The sequence below is a fragment of the Aphelocoma coerulescens genome, chromosome 2, assembly GCF_041296385.1.
Source record: "Aphelocoma coerulescens isolate FSJ_1873_10779 chromosome 2, UR_Acoe_1.0, whole genome shotgun sequence".
NCBI lineage: Eukaryota > Metazoa > Chordata > Aves > Passeriformes > Corvidae > Aphelocoma > Aphelocoma coerulescens.
In genome coordinates this window covers 64,181,988-64,197,913 of record NC_091015.1, presented here as the reverse complement: position 1 = coordinate 64,197,913, position 15,926 = coordinate 64,181,988, and the positions used below count along the sequence as shown (strand labels likewise).

General features: G+C 43.7%; 1 protein-coding gene across 2 annotated transcripts in view; it reads right to left on the bottom strand.

Annotated features, from left to right (window-relative positions):
* Positions 1-15,926, bottom strand: part of VPS41 (VPS41 subunit of HOPS complex) — a 122,543-nt gene that overhangs the window by 46,448 nt on the left and 60,169 nt on the right. For both annotated transcript variants that reach the window (XM_069007822.1, XM_069007821.1), the window contains exon 8: positions 3,076-3,195. In XM_069007822.1, coding sequence (XP_068863923.1) covers positions 3,076-3,195 — 120 coding nt within the window. The remainder of the gene's footprint in view (positions 1-3,075; positions 3,196-15,926) is intronic.

The window sequence follows — 15,926 nt, the reverse complement described above, 5'->3', positions numbered from 1 at the left end:
TTCTTGGTAATTTAAAACAAAAGTCTCTAAAATAAAATATTTTAGTAGGGACTTCTTTTCTGCTCACAGGGCTTAGAGAGTGAGTCTTCAAATCACAGAAAAGGGGCTAGAGAAGACCTTGAAAGGTCAGAATCCATGATGCCATGCCATGTCAGGATTTTGTTGGGGTTCCTCCCCCGCTGGCATGGGGTCCGGGCGGAGGGGACCCTGGAATAGAGGCACGGCCTACGGGGTCTCCCTGCTCCCTTGTCACATGTACCCTAATCCTGTTCCCCACTGGTTATTTTGTGTTCCCCTGCCCAGGAAGGACCCTGATTGTCCCTTGACTGCTCAGTTCTTCGACAGTCCCACGGCCATGTGGCTGGAGAATAAAGATCTCTGAAACTTCTATCAAGAATTGGTCCCTATTTCTTTCCACGGGCCTCGCTGTCTGATGCATGTTGCAGAAATCCCCACTGCAACAGGATTTTCCTAGTGGCAAAACTGATTTAGAAGATTCCCCTGCCTATTTCTGTTTCCTGTACTGTGAGTTTCTATGTTCCCAGCTGTACAAATACACTGACACAACTGTTTAAAAGTCATGGATGGGGCATGGTCTAAGCCAGGTTTTGCCTTTTTTTTTTTTTTTTTTTAATCACAAGGAACAGTAAGTGGTATGAGGGTGGGTGAAAGGGTTTTTTTCAGTGATCTTTGTCACTGAAGAACTGTGAGCATGGAACACACTTCTACTGGCATCTCATCAGCTAGCAGACATCAAGGTTTCAAAAACAAACAAACAAACAACAACTCACACATAGCATGTGCAACATACAGAGCCCAGATCTCTAGGGAACGTAAACAAGGTTCTTATGTTCTGTGTTTTCTAAGCTCTTCTGATAAAATGTTTAATCTTGCTTGAATTGCATTTTAATAAAGTTGCTTTTTATAAATCTTACTACTTTGTCTTCAAGGATGATTTTCAGTGACCTGTATCACACCTTCTGTTTTTCTACATGGCAGCAAATCTTAAATGGGATAGACCAGCTTATGTTTAAAGTGGCTTTCAAACCAAGGATCCTCTTTGGTTTTAAGTGTTGAGAGACAGTTGTTTAATATAGTAAGTTTTACATAAGAGTAAGATATTTAGAGTTATATCATGTGATATAGTATGCTCTTTGCTTAGGTTTACTTGCTTAGCATGAGTAGCTGAATTTTTTTGAAGTCTTAGGCTGTAAACTGTGAACTTACACCTAGATATGCTTTTGGCTGGCAATTAATTATTAATTTTTCTTCTTAGTAGCTGGTACAGTGCTGAGTTATAGATTTACTGTAAGAATAGTGTTGATGACTCACTGATATTTTAGTTGTTGCTATGTAATTTCCCATGCTCTGCCCATGAGCAGGTGTACAAGAAGGGAGCAAGGAGTCAAAAGGGGCACCTGTCAGCTCTTTGGAGCTGCCCACTGTAAAAGGACTCCACTCCTTGCAGTTAAAGTCTGGGGTGGTGTGTATGTGACTCCTTGAATGGCATGAGAATGCTTGGGCAGTGGCTTCTCCTCTAACAGGTATGCCATCTGCGCTGTGAACTGAAAGGACTTCCACAGTCAACTTCCTATCATGAAGGAGCTAAAACCTGTCCAAATGGGAGTCCAGCAGCCAAATGCCTCTAAGGATTTGGTCCTCAGATGTCTCAGTTTGTAAAACTTGTGCTATTAATCATGGAGGAAGAAGAGGGCATAGCAGCAAATATGGGTTACCTACGCATCTGGAAAGCAGAATTAGACCTTGACTAAATATAAAAACTAGGTAGCCATGCACACACAGAAAGAAGCAAGGCTATAAAGACTTTCTCTGATTTTGAAAAAAAGAAGTGTAACACAAAACCTTGCTAGAGAACGGAGTTAAAAAAGTTAAAGGGGAAGGGAAAGGGCAATAACCAAATATATTAATCTTTTGGAGGAGGTAATTTCATTTTTCATTGAAAGATAGGCCCTGACCATGGCTTTTTGTCTCTGACAGATGGCTCTCAATGTTTTATTAGTATTCTGTGTTCTGACTGGCACATCATCTCTAGGGGATAGCTCTCATCCTATCCATCCCCCGCATATACCTAGAATATGTATTTAATTGTATGGCTCTGAAAGGAACAAAACCTTCAAAAAACCTAATGTTATGTCAATCAAGCCCTCCATGAAGTTTCCATTCTAAGAGAGTTATTAAAGGGAAGCAAATAAACAAAGGTCCACCTCTAACAATTTCACATCAAACTGGTTTTGAAAGATAGAAAAGAACAATGGCTTTCAAATATTTTAATAAATGCTTCCCTTTAGGATGGAAAAACAATAGAAGAAAAAAAAAGCTAGTGTTTCAGAAGTACTTTCACCGTATTTTAAAAAATACTTTGGAATTTAGACATGATACACACTTAAAAACATATCCCTCACTGCTCAAAACATAGAGCCATCAATTAGATATACAGTGATAGGTGAAATGCAACACTCAGAATGAATGCAATGGTTTCCTATAAAATTATACTTAGCACAAAAGGGGCCTATTTTCTCCTAAGTCTAACTTTTTCTAGTGGCCTAACAAAATGAGAAATTATTACTATATTTTTTTATAATCTGCAACATTGAAAGTGCATGTAATAATGTCATTTCAGTACAAATTACAAAATCCAGACAGTTTACTTTTTTTCAGGGGGTGGCAGGGAGTGGAGATACTTTATTATTTATATAAAGAAGAATTACATTGGCATTCCTTCCTTGGTTTGCTTCAATAAATTGCATTAATCAAAATTCTAATTAGCAATAGTGTGCAGTAGTGACCACCACGGTGGTATGTAGAGCTACTTTCCTAATTTCTTCAGAAGTGGCAATCATATTGGAGAACTCTGACTAACCAGCAGGAAACAATGGAAGAAATTTCTACCAAGAAATGACATATAAACCACGACCCTTCAATGCCTTTTGTACCCAGTTCTACAAATGCACAGTTTTTCAATTGAATATTTTGGCAATTAGCATTGAAAAATTTCAACAATCAGTGCAACACAGAGATATTTTTGTTCATGTAATGGACGTGAAAAATACTTACCATATTATTAGCCCAAGCAATTAAGTGTCCTCTCCATTTTACATTTCTTATATTTCCTTCTCCTTCATGTAAAACTGAAGGCTTCCATCTATTCATCCACCCTCTTTCATATAACAGCAACTATGAAGAAGTGCAACAATAAATATTTCTGTGACACAGTGCAGTATGCAAACATGGGAATTATTTTTTCTTCATTATCCCATACTCTGTTTGCATTTAAGGGCAATGAAAAATACACACCTATCACAAAACAAAAGCAAATACAATCAAACATTTTGATATAGTATATGTACATCGAGCATCTTGTATATTACAGAATTCCAGTTAAGTTTCAATAATATTAAGAGGAAAGCCTTTCATCAAGTTTCTCCAAAGAATAGTAATTATAATCATTTACCTTTTAAAGATAAAGAAATTAAGGTATTTCAGAATCTACAGCACTACAGCACTAGTGACAACATTTCAGAAAACTGGTAAAGAAACCAGGTCACCTCACAATCTTGAGATCCAACAATCTCGTCATAGGCTGCTTACCGCCAAAAAACCAGGTAGTCAAAGAAAATTATCAAAGATACCCAAGCCTGTGACCTTTTGCTTGGCTCCATGCAGAACTACAAAGCCTTCCATAGGGGTCTAGAGATGTTGTGTTTTAGTCCCACATCTGCAAACTGCATTGTACCGCAAATGCTGCTGATTGTAAAACTTGTGTCATCGGTAATCCCAGGTTCTGCAACTAAGGAAGGTATTTTAGAATATCTAAATGCATAAGAGTTGTTATAAGATGCTTTTCAGCAGCAAAGAAAAACCCATCTACATGCAGAAAGTCTGCACAGAAAAACAGTCCAACCGGTTGGTTGGAGCATGGTGTTAATAATACCAAGGTCGCAGGTTCAATCCATTTATGGGCCATTCACTTGGACTTGATGATCCTTGTGGGTCCCTTCCAAATCAGAGTATTCTGATTCTGTATGTCTCAGAAAGTTATTCAATAGGATTACATGGAATCACTCTGAGAGATGCAAAGTGCAGCACTTGGAGGGGATACCTAAGTCAGGAGCCGAAGCATCTACAGAGACCACACCCTAGGGTACCAGCCCTGCTAACTTTCGCACGAGTACACCCACATATGAACATATGCACAACCTGGACCCGAGCTCACACCTCCCACTGGAAGGTGTGAAATAGCTGCCTGCAAAGATTTCTACCACGCTAAAACCCAAATGGAGTACTCTTGTTGCTAGTATTTCCTATCTAAGATCCAGCTGTACGCACGTTTTTATATATGGTTCCCCACCACTTGTATTTGGATAAATACATCAAATGCTAGGACACAAGTTGTTTAAAACAAGATCTTTTAGCAAAATACGAGATTTTAACGGCAATTATCAGACTGCCTCTCTCTCCTAAAGCCAGCAGATGGCACCAGAAGACAAGTATTTTCTCCAAGAGTTTAAAGCAAGCACCAGGTAGGGTAGTCTATTGAGAAGTTTTTGTGTGAAGTACGCTGCAGACATCAAACACAAGCAAAGTGATTTTGCGTCCTTTACATAGGTCACATGAAGGCACACCCTTTAGACAGTATACATTTTTCTTCCCACATACGAAAAGGCTACTGAGTAACTCTCACAGAACATGTTATTTTTACAGCTACGAGGGTAAGCCACTGAAAACAGGCTAACATCTATGCTCATAAGGCAGTGCTATATGGAGGGATTTCCATTAGAAGACTGGTAGGTAGATGTTAAGCACAGGAGCAGCCCTCAGCGCAAATGAATAATCTCCACTCAGATGCTAAAGATGTCATTAAAAACTAAGTGCTATGCTAATCCAGATTTTAAAATTACTTTTTTCCTAGTTTACTAGCCCCTAAAGAGAAGCTGGACAGAAGAAAAACTGCTGCTTGGATGCTTCTTTCAACACCATCCAATAAAAAACAGCAGCAAAATACATGGTATTTGCATTGTGACTTACTGGACAAAGATGCAAAACCTGATGTGGATGATATGAAAGGTTAAACCTAGCTGATGTCAATTATATTAATTGTACTTGGAATTTTTTCTGCTTGTGACTGAACCATGATTTAAATTAATTTATCATACTCAAGATCCAGAGCAAACCTGGTATGACACTGCATCTTTTTTGTTATTCATGGTTTGTGAACATCATGCCTTTTCATGACTCTTGAGTAACAAACTGCAAGGAAAAGTAAGTGATCTGAGAAAGAACTGGTGAAGACAGAAGACAATTTGAAAAATCCTTCAGTCTGTGTTCAACTCTAAGAACACAACTAAATTTTCAGACCAAGGCAGTAGAAGACAATAGTCTGATATTGCCTAAAATAAGGATGTAAAATGAATCTGGATCACTGTAATACCCTGAATTCCCTGTTTCAGATCAGCAGCTGAAATAGGTCCAACACTGAGGCCAAAGGCCACTCCACACTGTGGCTTCAAAAAAATAATATGTTTATTCTCAAAACATGTTTAACTAATTTATCTTCAATGCAATTATCTGTGTGCTATTGATATATATATACTGTGATTTATTTATTATTTCTTAGAGCAATGACACCTGCAAATTGAATTTGTGAACCCAGAACTTTCCTATGCGTTTTGGAATGGTTGGCTAACTGAAGGCATCTCTCTCAAAATAAGCAGACTAATTTCTTTCTTAGTCTTCATCTCCACATTGAAATGTTTATCACACCAGAAAGTAATTTAAAACTTCAAAAGAAGACATGTAAGAAGAAATCCACAGTTTCTGGAGGGGTTCTTCCTACCACCTCCCTCTCTTTTTGGTACGGGAAAAATATTTTAGGACTTTAATTGCCATAAATCCTATACTATGGTAGTCAGCATTCACAGTACTTATATTTCAACAGCAGCCAAAATCCCACTTTCTTGCCTTCTCTGCAATAGAGTTTGTTTTCCCCATTTTTCATTTGGCTCGTAAAACTTTCTAGTCCTTTGTTACATACAATACAGTTGTGCTTAGAACACACTTCCAGTGTATCTTGTATGCGCGCAATTTGATAATACAGCTAAAATAAAATAACCTTTAACTTCAAGGTCCCCACCCACACTGCTTCATAGTACATCGCAATCTTCTGCTAGCTCACTAATTATTTTGCAAGTCTTCTTAACTGCTTATGATTGTCCACCAGATCATTACAAAAAATGACACACAGAAATGTATGAGACAAGAGGATGGAGCAGGACACTTTTTGGTTCTAAAAATAAGCGGATATATTTCTCTTGGATTAGTGAATATATCTCTTCATATCTTTCACTAACAGGAGATTAGTCTCCACCTAAAATAGCTCAAAACTCTGTTTTAGAGTGCATCTGCTAAAGAGAATAGATGAGTGCTTGGATTTAATGCAGCCTGTCATGCAATTAGCATTAACATTAATTACATGTAATCCCCGTCTTAAACTATGTACAGGAATTCCCAGTCCTCTGAACAAAGAGGTGAATGATTGCAGCTTTGGTAGTATCAACATGGTGAAGTAATTCAATTTAATTTATTCTCACTACCAATTACTAGCTTCAATATACTGAAATAAAAGATGTCTGTTCTCACAGAAATTTCAAAGGAAACACACTTTTACCGATGCCTAGCATCACTACTTTGTTTCAACATAGCCTTGTTGGAGGTTAGGGTTTTCCCTTTTGTTTTTGTTTCCCTTAAGGAATTCTCCCCCATTTTGGCTCTACAGAACCATAACGACCAGGTACTTAAGAGACAAAAGAAGTTGCCAAACTCACTGGAGAGGGCATCTGGCTGCACTTCTGTTATCTGAGAGTTTCTCTCTGAGGGGCAGAGATACTCGAGAACTGCGCTGGGAAAAAGAGGGCTGGGGCAGCTATTAGTTTTCTTGCCTCTTGGCTTCTGAGGAGGACGGTGGGCACTGCTGCTTGGGGGACGGAATTCGCTGCCACCGCCAGAGCTGCCACCGCCAGAGCCCAGCCCAGTCCTGCTTGGGCTGTGGGGTGAGCCTTTGCTCGTGACAGCAGCCACTGAACTGGGACCTTATCAACACCCTACCTCACCAAACAAAGGACCCTTCACCATCTGCTCAGGTGCCTCAGGGGAAACGCTGGGATCCCCGAGCCCCCTCCCCTCCAAGAGAGCCTCTCCTGGCTGTGTTTGGGAGCCGGGCTGCCGCTGCTCAGCCCTGCCGTTTCTCTGCCACTGCTCCGGGTTTTTTGCCACACTATAGCCACGCAACCCCTGCCAGCCGGGACACCACACGGCTCCTGCCACAGCTGCCAAGTGTCTGATATATCTCGTCTACCACTCTGAGACTTTGCTCATCCCTGCCTTCCCAGCTTGCTACTCTGAGGTTCCTGCTACAGCTCCTTTTGCTATCCGGAGGGGGCACGAGGATCAGCTTCCCCTGTGACTTCCTAAAGGAAGCCTCTTTTCCCTCCCTCTCGCCACCTGGGCGGCCATTACCCATGTGGAGAGCTGGCTGAGCTCGCGCCACAGCGCCCCCTGCAGCCGTGGGGGAATCATCGCACCTGCCCTGCCCGGCCGGGAGCCACCAGCGCCCCGCCGGCTGTGGCCGTGACTACAGCAAAGGGGAAAGGGCCTGACAGCCGAGAGAAGGCTGGTACTGGGTTTCTGGTTTGGTTTGTTGTTGCTGCCATCGTTGTTTGTTTGCCTTGTTATACATATATACATACTAGTAAAGAACAGTTATTCCTTTTTCCATATCTTTGCCTGAAAGCCCCGTAATTTCAAAATTAAAATAATTTGGAGGGAAGGGGGTAATATTTTCCATTTCAAGGGAGGCTTCTGCCTTCCTTAGCAGACACCTGTCTTTCAAACCAAGACACACCTTCCATGTAAAGATTTGAAGAAGTTTCAGTGAAGTGAAGAAAAAAAGGCTTAAACTGCAATTTGTAACTGAAGAGCCACTTTCCTTACTGCAGAACTGTTGGATTAGTTTTTATTTCACAAAATAAAAATTAGGAAAAAAGTCCCTTTTAAGGGACAAGTAATTTCCTTGTCCTATTCTTCGTCTAAGTGTGAAGATAAGCCTACCTGTGGCATTTGTCCTGTGTTTTGGCACCTCTGTCACCACTTTCACCTCAGCTAGGCAAGACCACAAAACCTAAGATGCTATTTCCATGGTTACAAGTAATCACTAGAGCTAGTTATTGTTTTCAGCATAAAACCAGTATTTACAGGCACATCCAAGATTAACAGATACCAGAGAGTAACACAGAACAGCATGCTGCATGAAGACTTACTGTTTAATAGTTCATCCCTAGGAAAACATATAGCAGCAATAAAAAATTACACTTTCTATTTGAAACAGACGATGGACTGGATGAGCTCAAACAAGGCAGAGAATAATGTAAGCCTCAAGCTTTCAGCTGAAGATGAGCTTTCAAGATTTCGTCACAAAATGTTGTCTAAGGAGCTGGGGTGTGAACAGAGAGGAGGGCAGCGAGTGCAGTCAAGGGAAATCAAGCAAGGAGGCAGAGGCAGACAGCAGCATTGGGAGGTTATGCGATGGCAACAGTGAGAGATGAAACAGGAGCTACTGCTGTAGTTCATGGACAGAGAAGCTAGAAATTTTGAGATACTTAATACAAACAAATGCCATTGGACTTTTATTAGGCTTCACTTTTAATAACTCAACTGCCACATTCCAGCTGTTGCCTATTCACAAAGAGCTACAGAATTAACACCTTGAAAAGCAAATCCTGCAGTCTTGCAGCAGAGACATACATTTCATATACCTAGATCCTCTTTGCTTGCCACCTCAGGCAATGAAAAAAAGGGTTCTACACAGACATTTGCAAACCATACAACTATGGATTACATGCACATAGGACTATGATCCATTCACTTTACACAAACCAAATTTATTACAGCACAAGGAGAATTTTTGTTTCAGTGATAAAGAAGAAGTGCATATCCAAATACCCATAAAGAAGAAGTGTAAGGAAAAAAAAAAAGCTTATTAAGCAAACAGGACATACTACATATCAAAGTCTCATCTGCTCAATAATATGGGACACATCTGGGCATTATACATTGCAGCAAGGACATTGCAGACCGGTATTATTATGGTTTGCTTGCTGCTACAGTTTGTTTCCTACTTCTGGTAAATTATCCAATGCATGGACAGAAATTGCCATAATATTTATTCCTTTTTCACTTAAATCAGACCTTTGAGTATTTACATTTTATAGCTTACAAAGCAATCTGCCTTTCTTGTCTGGTACTCTTCTACCCAACATAATGCCAAACAGCTGACTATCTGCTTTCTAAAAATGGACTGTGCTGCAAACAGCATCCTGACAATTTAATAATTTGTCAAAGTAGTTCAGTTATTATGAAGTACATGTCAGAGGGTGCAGAGGTAAGGTCATCTACTTACTCACCACGCAAAGTGCATCTGCTGACACTAAAAAGCAACAATTAAAAAAAAATCTGAGATATTCCTTGGCAGACTTGACTTTAACATACAAATTCCACTACCCCTAATAGCAGTCACAGATCCCCAAGAATGCTGTTTCTCTTCCCATTTGTGCACCATTTGCAATCACCATCCTTTCTCTGTATATGTTGTTGCTCCACCTGGTGTGGAAAGAAATTTAGACTGTCTTGTTTTGCATCTCAGGTAGAAGGTACCATGGGTCCAGGGTAGGATTCTGACATTGAAATAGGGGTTTTTTTTCTTTTTAAAATGAGAAATTTGCCCCAGGTAACACTAAGTTCTCCCTGCTTTTATAAAAGACAAAGAAAAAAAGAGTCTTACTTTTAAACATCAGCACTGATGTGTTTAAATGTTAATCCTGGGAGGATAAATGGGACAAACATGATCAGGCACACCTGTATTCAAAAACCAGTTCTTATAATGTATCTTCTCCAGCAAAAGAAACACATACAATATTAAAAAATGTTTTTATATATATTAATATATTTCCAAAATATATATATATGCACACACAAACACACACATATGTATGTATTAAAAAACCCATGAATATATTATATAGATACAGACACAGATAGATATATAGAGATGAGACTGTTGACAGTCACAGGGTAAATCTGCAGTTTTATTTTGGTTCTCTAGCCCTTAAAATGGTTCAGATTGGATATGCAAATCAATACTTATTATACAAATCCTATGTCCTAGGCAAATGAGGAGACCCATTCCTTTTGAATATTTCGTATCCTTTATGATATGCAATACTCTACTCCTATAATTCAGAATACATTTGCTTAATTTGTGCTGGGTCCCCACTACCATGCTAGCCAGAGAAGCCTCAAAAAACCTCTTCATTAGCACACATTCAGCAGAGTGACTCAATCATTTCAGAGAACTCACTCTCCTAAGAATTTCACTACAAAAACCTTTGTGTCTAGTTACTGATGTTAATAGGGATGATGTCTCTGCCGAGAGAGGAATCTCAACTTGTCTTGCTCTCCTAAGTTATCGTTACATAAGACACAGTAACTGATATCTTGACTTTGGAACTGAAATAATCTTCAGTCTTCTTTGTTAGTTCTGTTTTTTTAACCCTCACGACATAATGGGTACTTGAACTTCACAATAATGTTCATTTAGTTGATGTATTGGGAAAGACCAGCACTCTAACAGTTAAATCAAGAACACCTTGTTTTCAGCTTTACCACCCTCATTTAGTTGGCTTTTACCCTGTTATTTTTTGAGATTAGACCCTTTTTTAAAAGGTAGAAGGTTATGGCCTTCAATAGCACAGTATTTGTCTTTTCCCTTGCTTTGAAGCTCTATTGTCTGCTTTGGAGAGAAATGCCCTGTTATTTACAATATACAGTATCATCATTTCAGGGTTACCATCATCTGCCAAATCTGCACAATGGAGCTATGGTTAATTGCAGAGATCAGGAAGGGGATAGGGAAGCACCTTCTTTTAGTATGGTACCTACTGCTTCTCACTGCAATAGTGTCAATTTCCACAGTACCTGTCTTATTTCTAGGCACATATAATATTCATTCACTAAAAAAAATGTGTGAAGTAGGTTTTTCCAACCAGAACAGAAGGCAATGACATTATCTTGTGGTGATGCGATACCTTTATATAAGTTTTCTGTACCCCAATGGTTCAACCCTACCTTCCCCACTCCTATTCCTAGTTGGTTTACCCCAGACCCAAGCCGCTCCCCTGGTGCTCCCTACATGGTTGTTCTCCTCCCCTTGTTCTAGCTCTTTCCCAATCAATCACCCAAACCCCTCCTGTTGTTCCCAAAGGTTCAGTGTCCATCATCTGAAACCTCCCAATTTACCCTTATATGGTCCCCATCAATCCCCTGAGACCCTACCCCTCTAGATACCTCCCCCTTTGGAAATCCGCTAAACCTCGATGCCCCATTGGGGCATGTGATCCCTTTCCCTTCTCCCCTTGAGGCTACTGGCCCAAGGAAATGTCTATCCTCGTCCATATCCCTCCCTTAGGGATTTCTATCGGTCCCCAGTTAAGCCATCCCCATTGTAACACCTCCTTTTATAAGAGGTTCCCTGGAGCTGCTGGAGGCTTTTGTCTCCTGGGGGTTGCCTCCAATAAACTTGGATTATCCTGGGTGGCAAGCCTCCTTGCTACTTTTTATCCTCTCCCTCGTCCAGACTGCTGACAGCCACTGTGCCTGGAGCTTCAGCTCCCCTGGGCAGAGTTGAACTCCTGAGGAGAACTTTAAAGCCGAGAGCCTCCGGCTGCTCCCCACTCCTGTCACATACCGCAGGAGCTAGCCTGGGCAGTGGTCAGTGGCGGTCATTGCGACAGTTGGCGCCCAATGTGGGGCCTCCCTGAGGGTCCGAGACCCCATGGAAAGGATCGTTTTCGGAGATCCATTGGCACGTCAGCACCCTGGTGGGAGCAGACCCATTTCTGTCGGGTGGCGCTCCCGGGGACGGACACGGTAGTCCCTCAGCGCCGGAGGGATCGTGTCCAGGGAGAGAGACCCTGCCTACAGCACCTTTGTCCAGAGGAGCAAGTGGTGAGTATCCCTGTTGGCCAGGGGATCAGAGTGGGGCCATAGTGTGTGTGGAGGGGTGTCCCCTTTGTGTGGAGGGGTGAGTGTGTGTGAACCCCTGAGTGCTCCCAGACCCTTCCTTTTATGTTAAGTTTTCGTTTTACTGTAGGCAGGGGTAAGTGCTGTGCTGACAGTTTTATTTTTTGAGAGTGGTTGGCCCCCAGTTTTATCAGTTTTGTGTTTCTCGGATTTTTCAAATATGGGCGCATGTTTGTCAGCACAGCAGCAAGGATTTTATTTCCCAGTTGTGGGACTCCTGGAGGGAGGGGGGGAAAAGTTCAAAAAGGGGTTGTTAAAGAAATTTGTTTGTTGGCTCTTTTTCCATTTCCCCCGGGTGTCCCCAGGAGATGTGACCTCGCTCCCCTTCTGGAATGTTGTGGGAGCGACGCTCACCCAAAAAGTGAACAAGGGGGACACCCAGGTGCCAAATCTATTCCCTTGTATGTTTTAATTCGGATAACAGTGAGAGAGAGGTTGGGAATGGAAAAAGAGCCCCCCAGTTCTTCCCCTGTTCTTCCTCACACCTCTACCCCTTCCCCTAGTCCCTTGCTGGGTGGTTCCCGAGGAGCAACCCGTGTAACGCAGGGTAGCCACAGTGGTGCCAGTCTCCCTGGCTCCTCGCGAACCCCCCAGTCCCCTGGTCTTGGTCGGCAGGGCCTGCCGGCCAAGACTTCTATCCTCAAACCCTCTACCCTAGTTCCGTCTCCCAAAGTTGTTAGATTTAATATCCCCAGTTCAGACCCATCCACCCCTGATTCCACTTGTTCTCCCTGTCCATCTCCATGTCCCTCCTGATCTCCCCGGTTCTCCCGAGCGTCTCCCTATCCTTCCCCTCGTCCTTCTTGTTGTTCCCAAACCCCGTTACCGTCACCCTATCCATCTCCTAGTCCCTCGCTCCTATCGGTCCCGAACCCTCAAAATGGCTCCTGAGGAGCTCAAGATGGAGGGGACCGCGTGGTCTGACCCCCCCTTGTGCTTCTCCTCCCCGTAATTCCTTTCCCTTAAACTCCTTCTCTTCCCTTCCTCTGCCCAAACTTCTTCCCTGTCCCTTACCATACCCCTTTTCCCAAGACCCTGAGCCCCTTCCTCCTCCCTCGTGGGAGGTGCTTCATGACTGGTCCGCCTTTTCCGGGGAGGAAGCCGGCATTGCCCCTGTTCCCTCCCACTTCTCTGTTGACCCTGCCTCCCCACTTCCGGTTCCCACGCTCTAACATCCGGTTCCCATGACATCGGAGCCGGATGTGTTGGGCCTGGGGCCCGGAACCTGGAACTGGGACCAGTCTACCATGCCGCACCTGTTATCTATAGTGGGGTAGGAGGAGGCCTCCGAGGATGGAAGCCTTTCTCCTACCAGAATAAAAAGGAGCTCTGCAAAGCCCAAAGGGAGTTTGGCTGGAAAAGCGAATACTTTAAAGGCCTTCTTAAGGCCACTTTTTCATCAAATGAGCTTGTCCCTTGGGACATTAAGGACTTGTTTACATGTCTGTTAACCCCGATCAAATACCTGTTGTGGGAGCAGACATGGAAACGGTCCTTACAGGCATTCCTCATTGAGCTTTGCAGATGCAGAGATACGGCTGTTGATGCCGACCAATCAGCTTTAACATTCAACCACCTGTGTGGCGAGGGGGACTGGAGAGAACCCGGAGAATAGGCCCGTATCTTACCTAAGGCCGTTCTTGTAAGGGTCATGGGGGCAGCAGAGAAGGCATTCCTTTCCCTCCCTGCGACTGATGCAGAATCCCCAAAAAGTTATATTAACATAAAACAGGTCCCCAATGAATCATTCATCGAATTTGTTGATAAAATCAGAGCACAGGTGGAGAGGCAGGTTGAGGATCAAATGATGCACCCGACGATCATCCTCGAGGTGGCTAAGGCGAATGCCAACGAGGCAGGCAAGAGGGTGATCGCCGGGCTGCCAGTGTACCCCGAGCCAACACTCCCTGCACTCGTGGAGGCCTGCATTAAGAAAGCCACCACCATGGACGTAAGGCCTCCACCACCAAGAAGATCGGTTCCACCTGTGGCTCTGGCCACCCACCAGCCAGCTCCCCCACAGGCGCCCCTGAGACCGACGCAGATGAGACAACAGCAAAAAGGGGGAACTCCAGGGATGATATGTTTTTATTGCCAGGGGGTGGGGCACCTCGCGAGATTCTGCCCCAAAAGAGCGGCAGATGTGGCAAGGGAAAGGGGGGGAAGAGCGCCACCACCATCGGTGCCCAACGTTGTGCCAAAAAAAAAACTAGGCGCACAGCGCGGTCCTTACCTCGCGTGGGGACAAAAATGAGGCAGGGCCTGTGGGGAAAGGGGGGGAAACAACAATAACTGGACACGACAAAATTACCAGATGTGACTGTTTCAGGGGGTTTCCCTCTACAGCACGGAACCCTGACAAAACCTGGCGCCCTCAACCACCACTGTCTCTGAAGACAGCGACGGACCACCTGCTTACATCGGACCAGTGGACGGTAGTTGCAGTGGAACCACTGGAAGGAGGATGGTGCCTTCAGGGGGAAGCTATAAGTACATGGCCATCGGAGACACTAAGCACACACCTCAAGAGCTAGAAGTGTGCCTGGCCATTCTCACGAATGACCTGGCATGACTTCAGCTGGTGGCACGGTGCATCAACCCGCCCTTCTATTTGGCCAAGGGGCAAGTCATCTCCCAGGCTATCCCCATACCAGCGGGAATCCCAGTAGACCACAAAACGCCAAGTGTCTACTGGGCAGAAGTGGTGGGAGAAAACAAACCCATCATATATTGCAATGTCCGGCAAGGCAAGGACTCCATCTGTTTGGACACGGGGCAGATGTCACGATCATTCCCCGCGGGGAATGGCCATCACATTGGGAATTGCAACCCGTGGCAGGAAGAATCCAGGGTATCGGAGGGACCAAATTGGCACAAATATCAAAGAGCATTGTACAAATTGAGGGACCGGATGGGAAATTGGCTTCTTTACGCCCATTCCTGACTGATTACCAGGCGCCCCTATGGGGACGGGACGCCATGTCCCAATGGGGGGTTAGATTAGAGATCCCGAAAACCCCTCGGGATTTTTAATTGCGGCCACTATGGAGCACCCCACTCAAAAACTAGACTGGACAACTGGTTCTCCGGTATGGGTGGATCAGTGGCCGCTAGAAAGAAATGGAAGGCGCTCACCGAACTCGTGGAAGAGCAGCTGGCTCTTGGAAACATCGAGCCAACTTTTAGCCCTTGGAATTCTCCACTTTTTGTCATCAGGAAGCCGGGGAAGGACAAGTGGAGACTCCTCCACAACCTTCAGGAAATAAATAAAGTCATTGTGGACATGGGGCCCCTTCAACCAAGGATGCCTTCCCCAGCAATGCTCCCCCAAAATTGGAATTTGGCTGTAATTGATATTAAAGACTGTTTTTTCAAAATTCCTCTGGACCCTGTTGATGCTCCACGGTTTGCCTTTTCAGTTCCCTCCACCAACTGAGAAGCCCCAATGAAGCGGTACCACTGGTGAGTTCTTCCCCAGGGCATGAAGAACTCCCCTACCATCTGCCAGTGGTACATCGCCTCATTACTGTCCCCGATCCGTGCCACCATGAGGGAAGCCATCATCCTACATTATATGGATGATGTGCTAGTGTGCGCCCCCAATGACCATGTGCTTCAAGACACCCTTGACCAAATCGTCAATGTTTTGACATCTGCTGGATTCACTCTCCAGGAAGACAAAGTTCAAAAGATGCCCCCTTGGAGATATCTGGGGTTGGAGATCCCTAAGAGGACCATTGTTCCTCAAAAATTGGCCATTAAAAGTGATCCCCAAA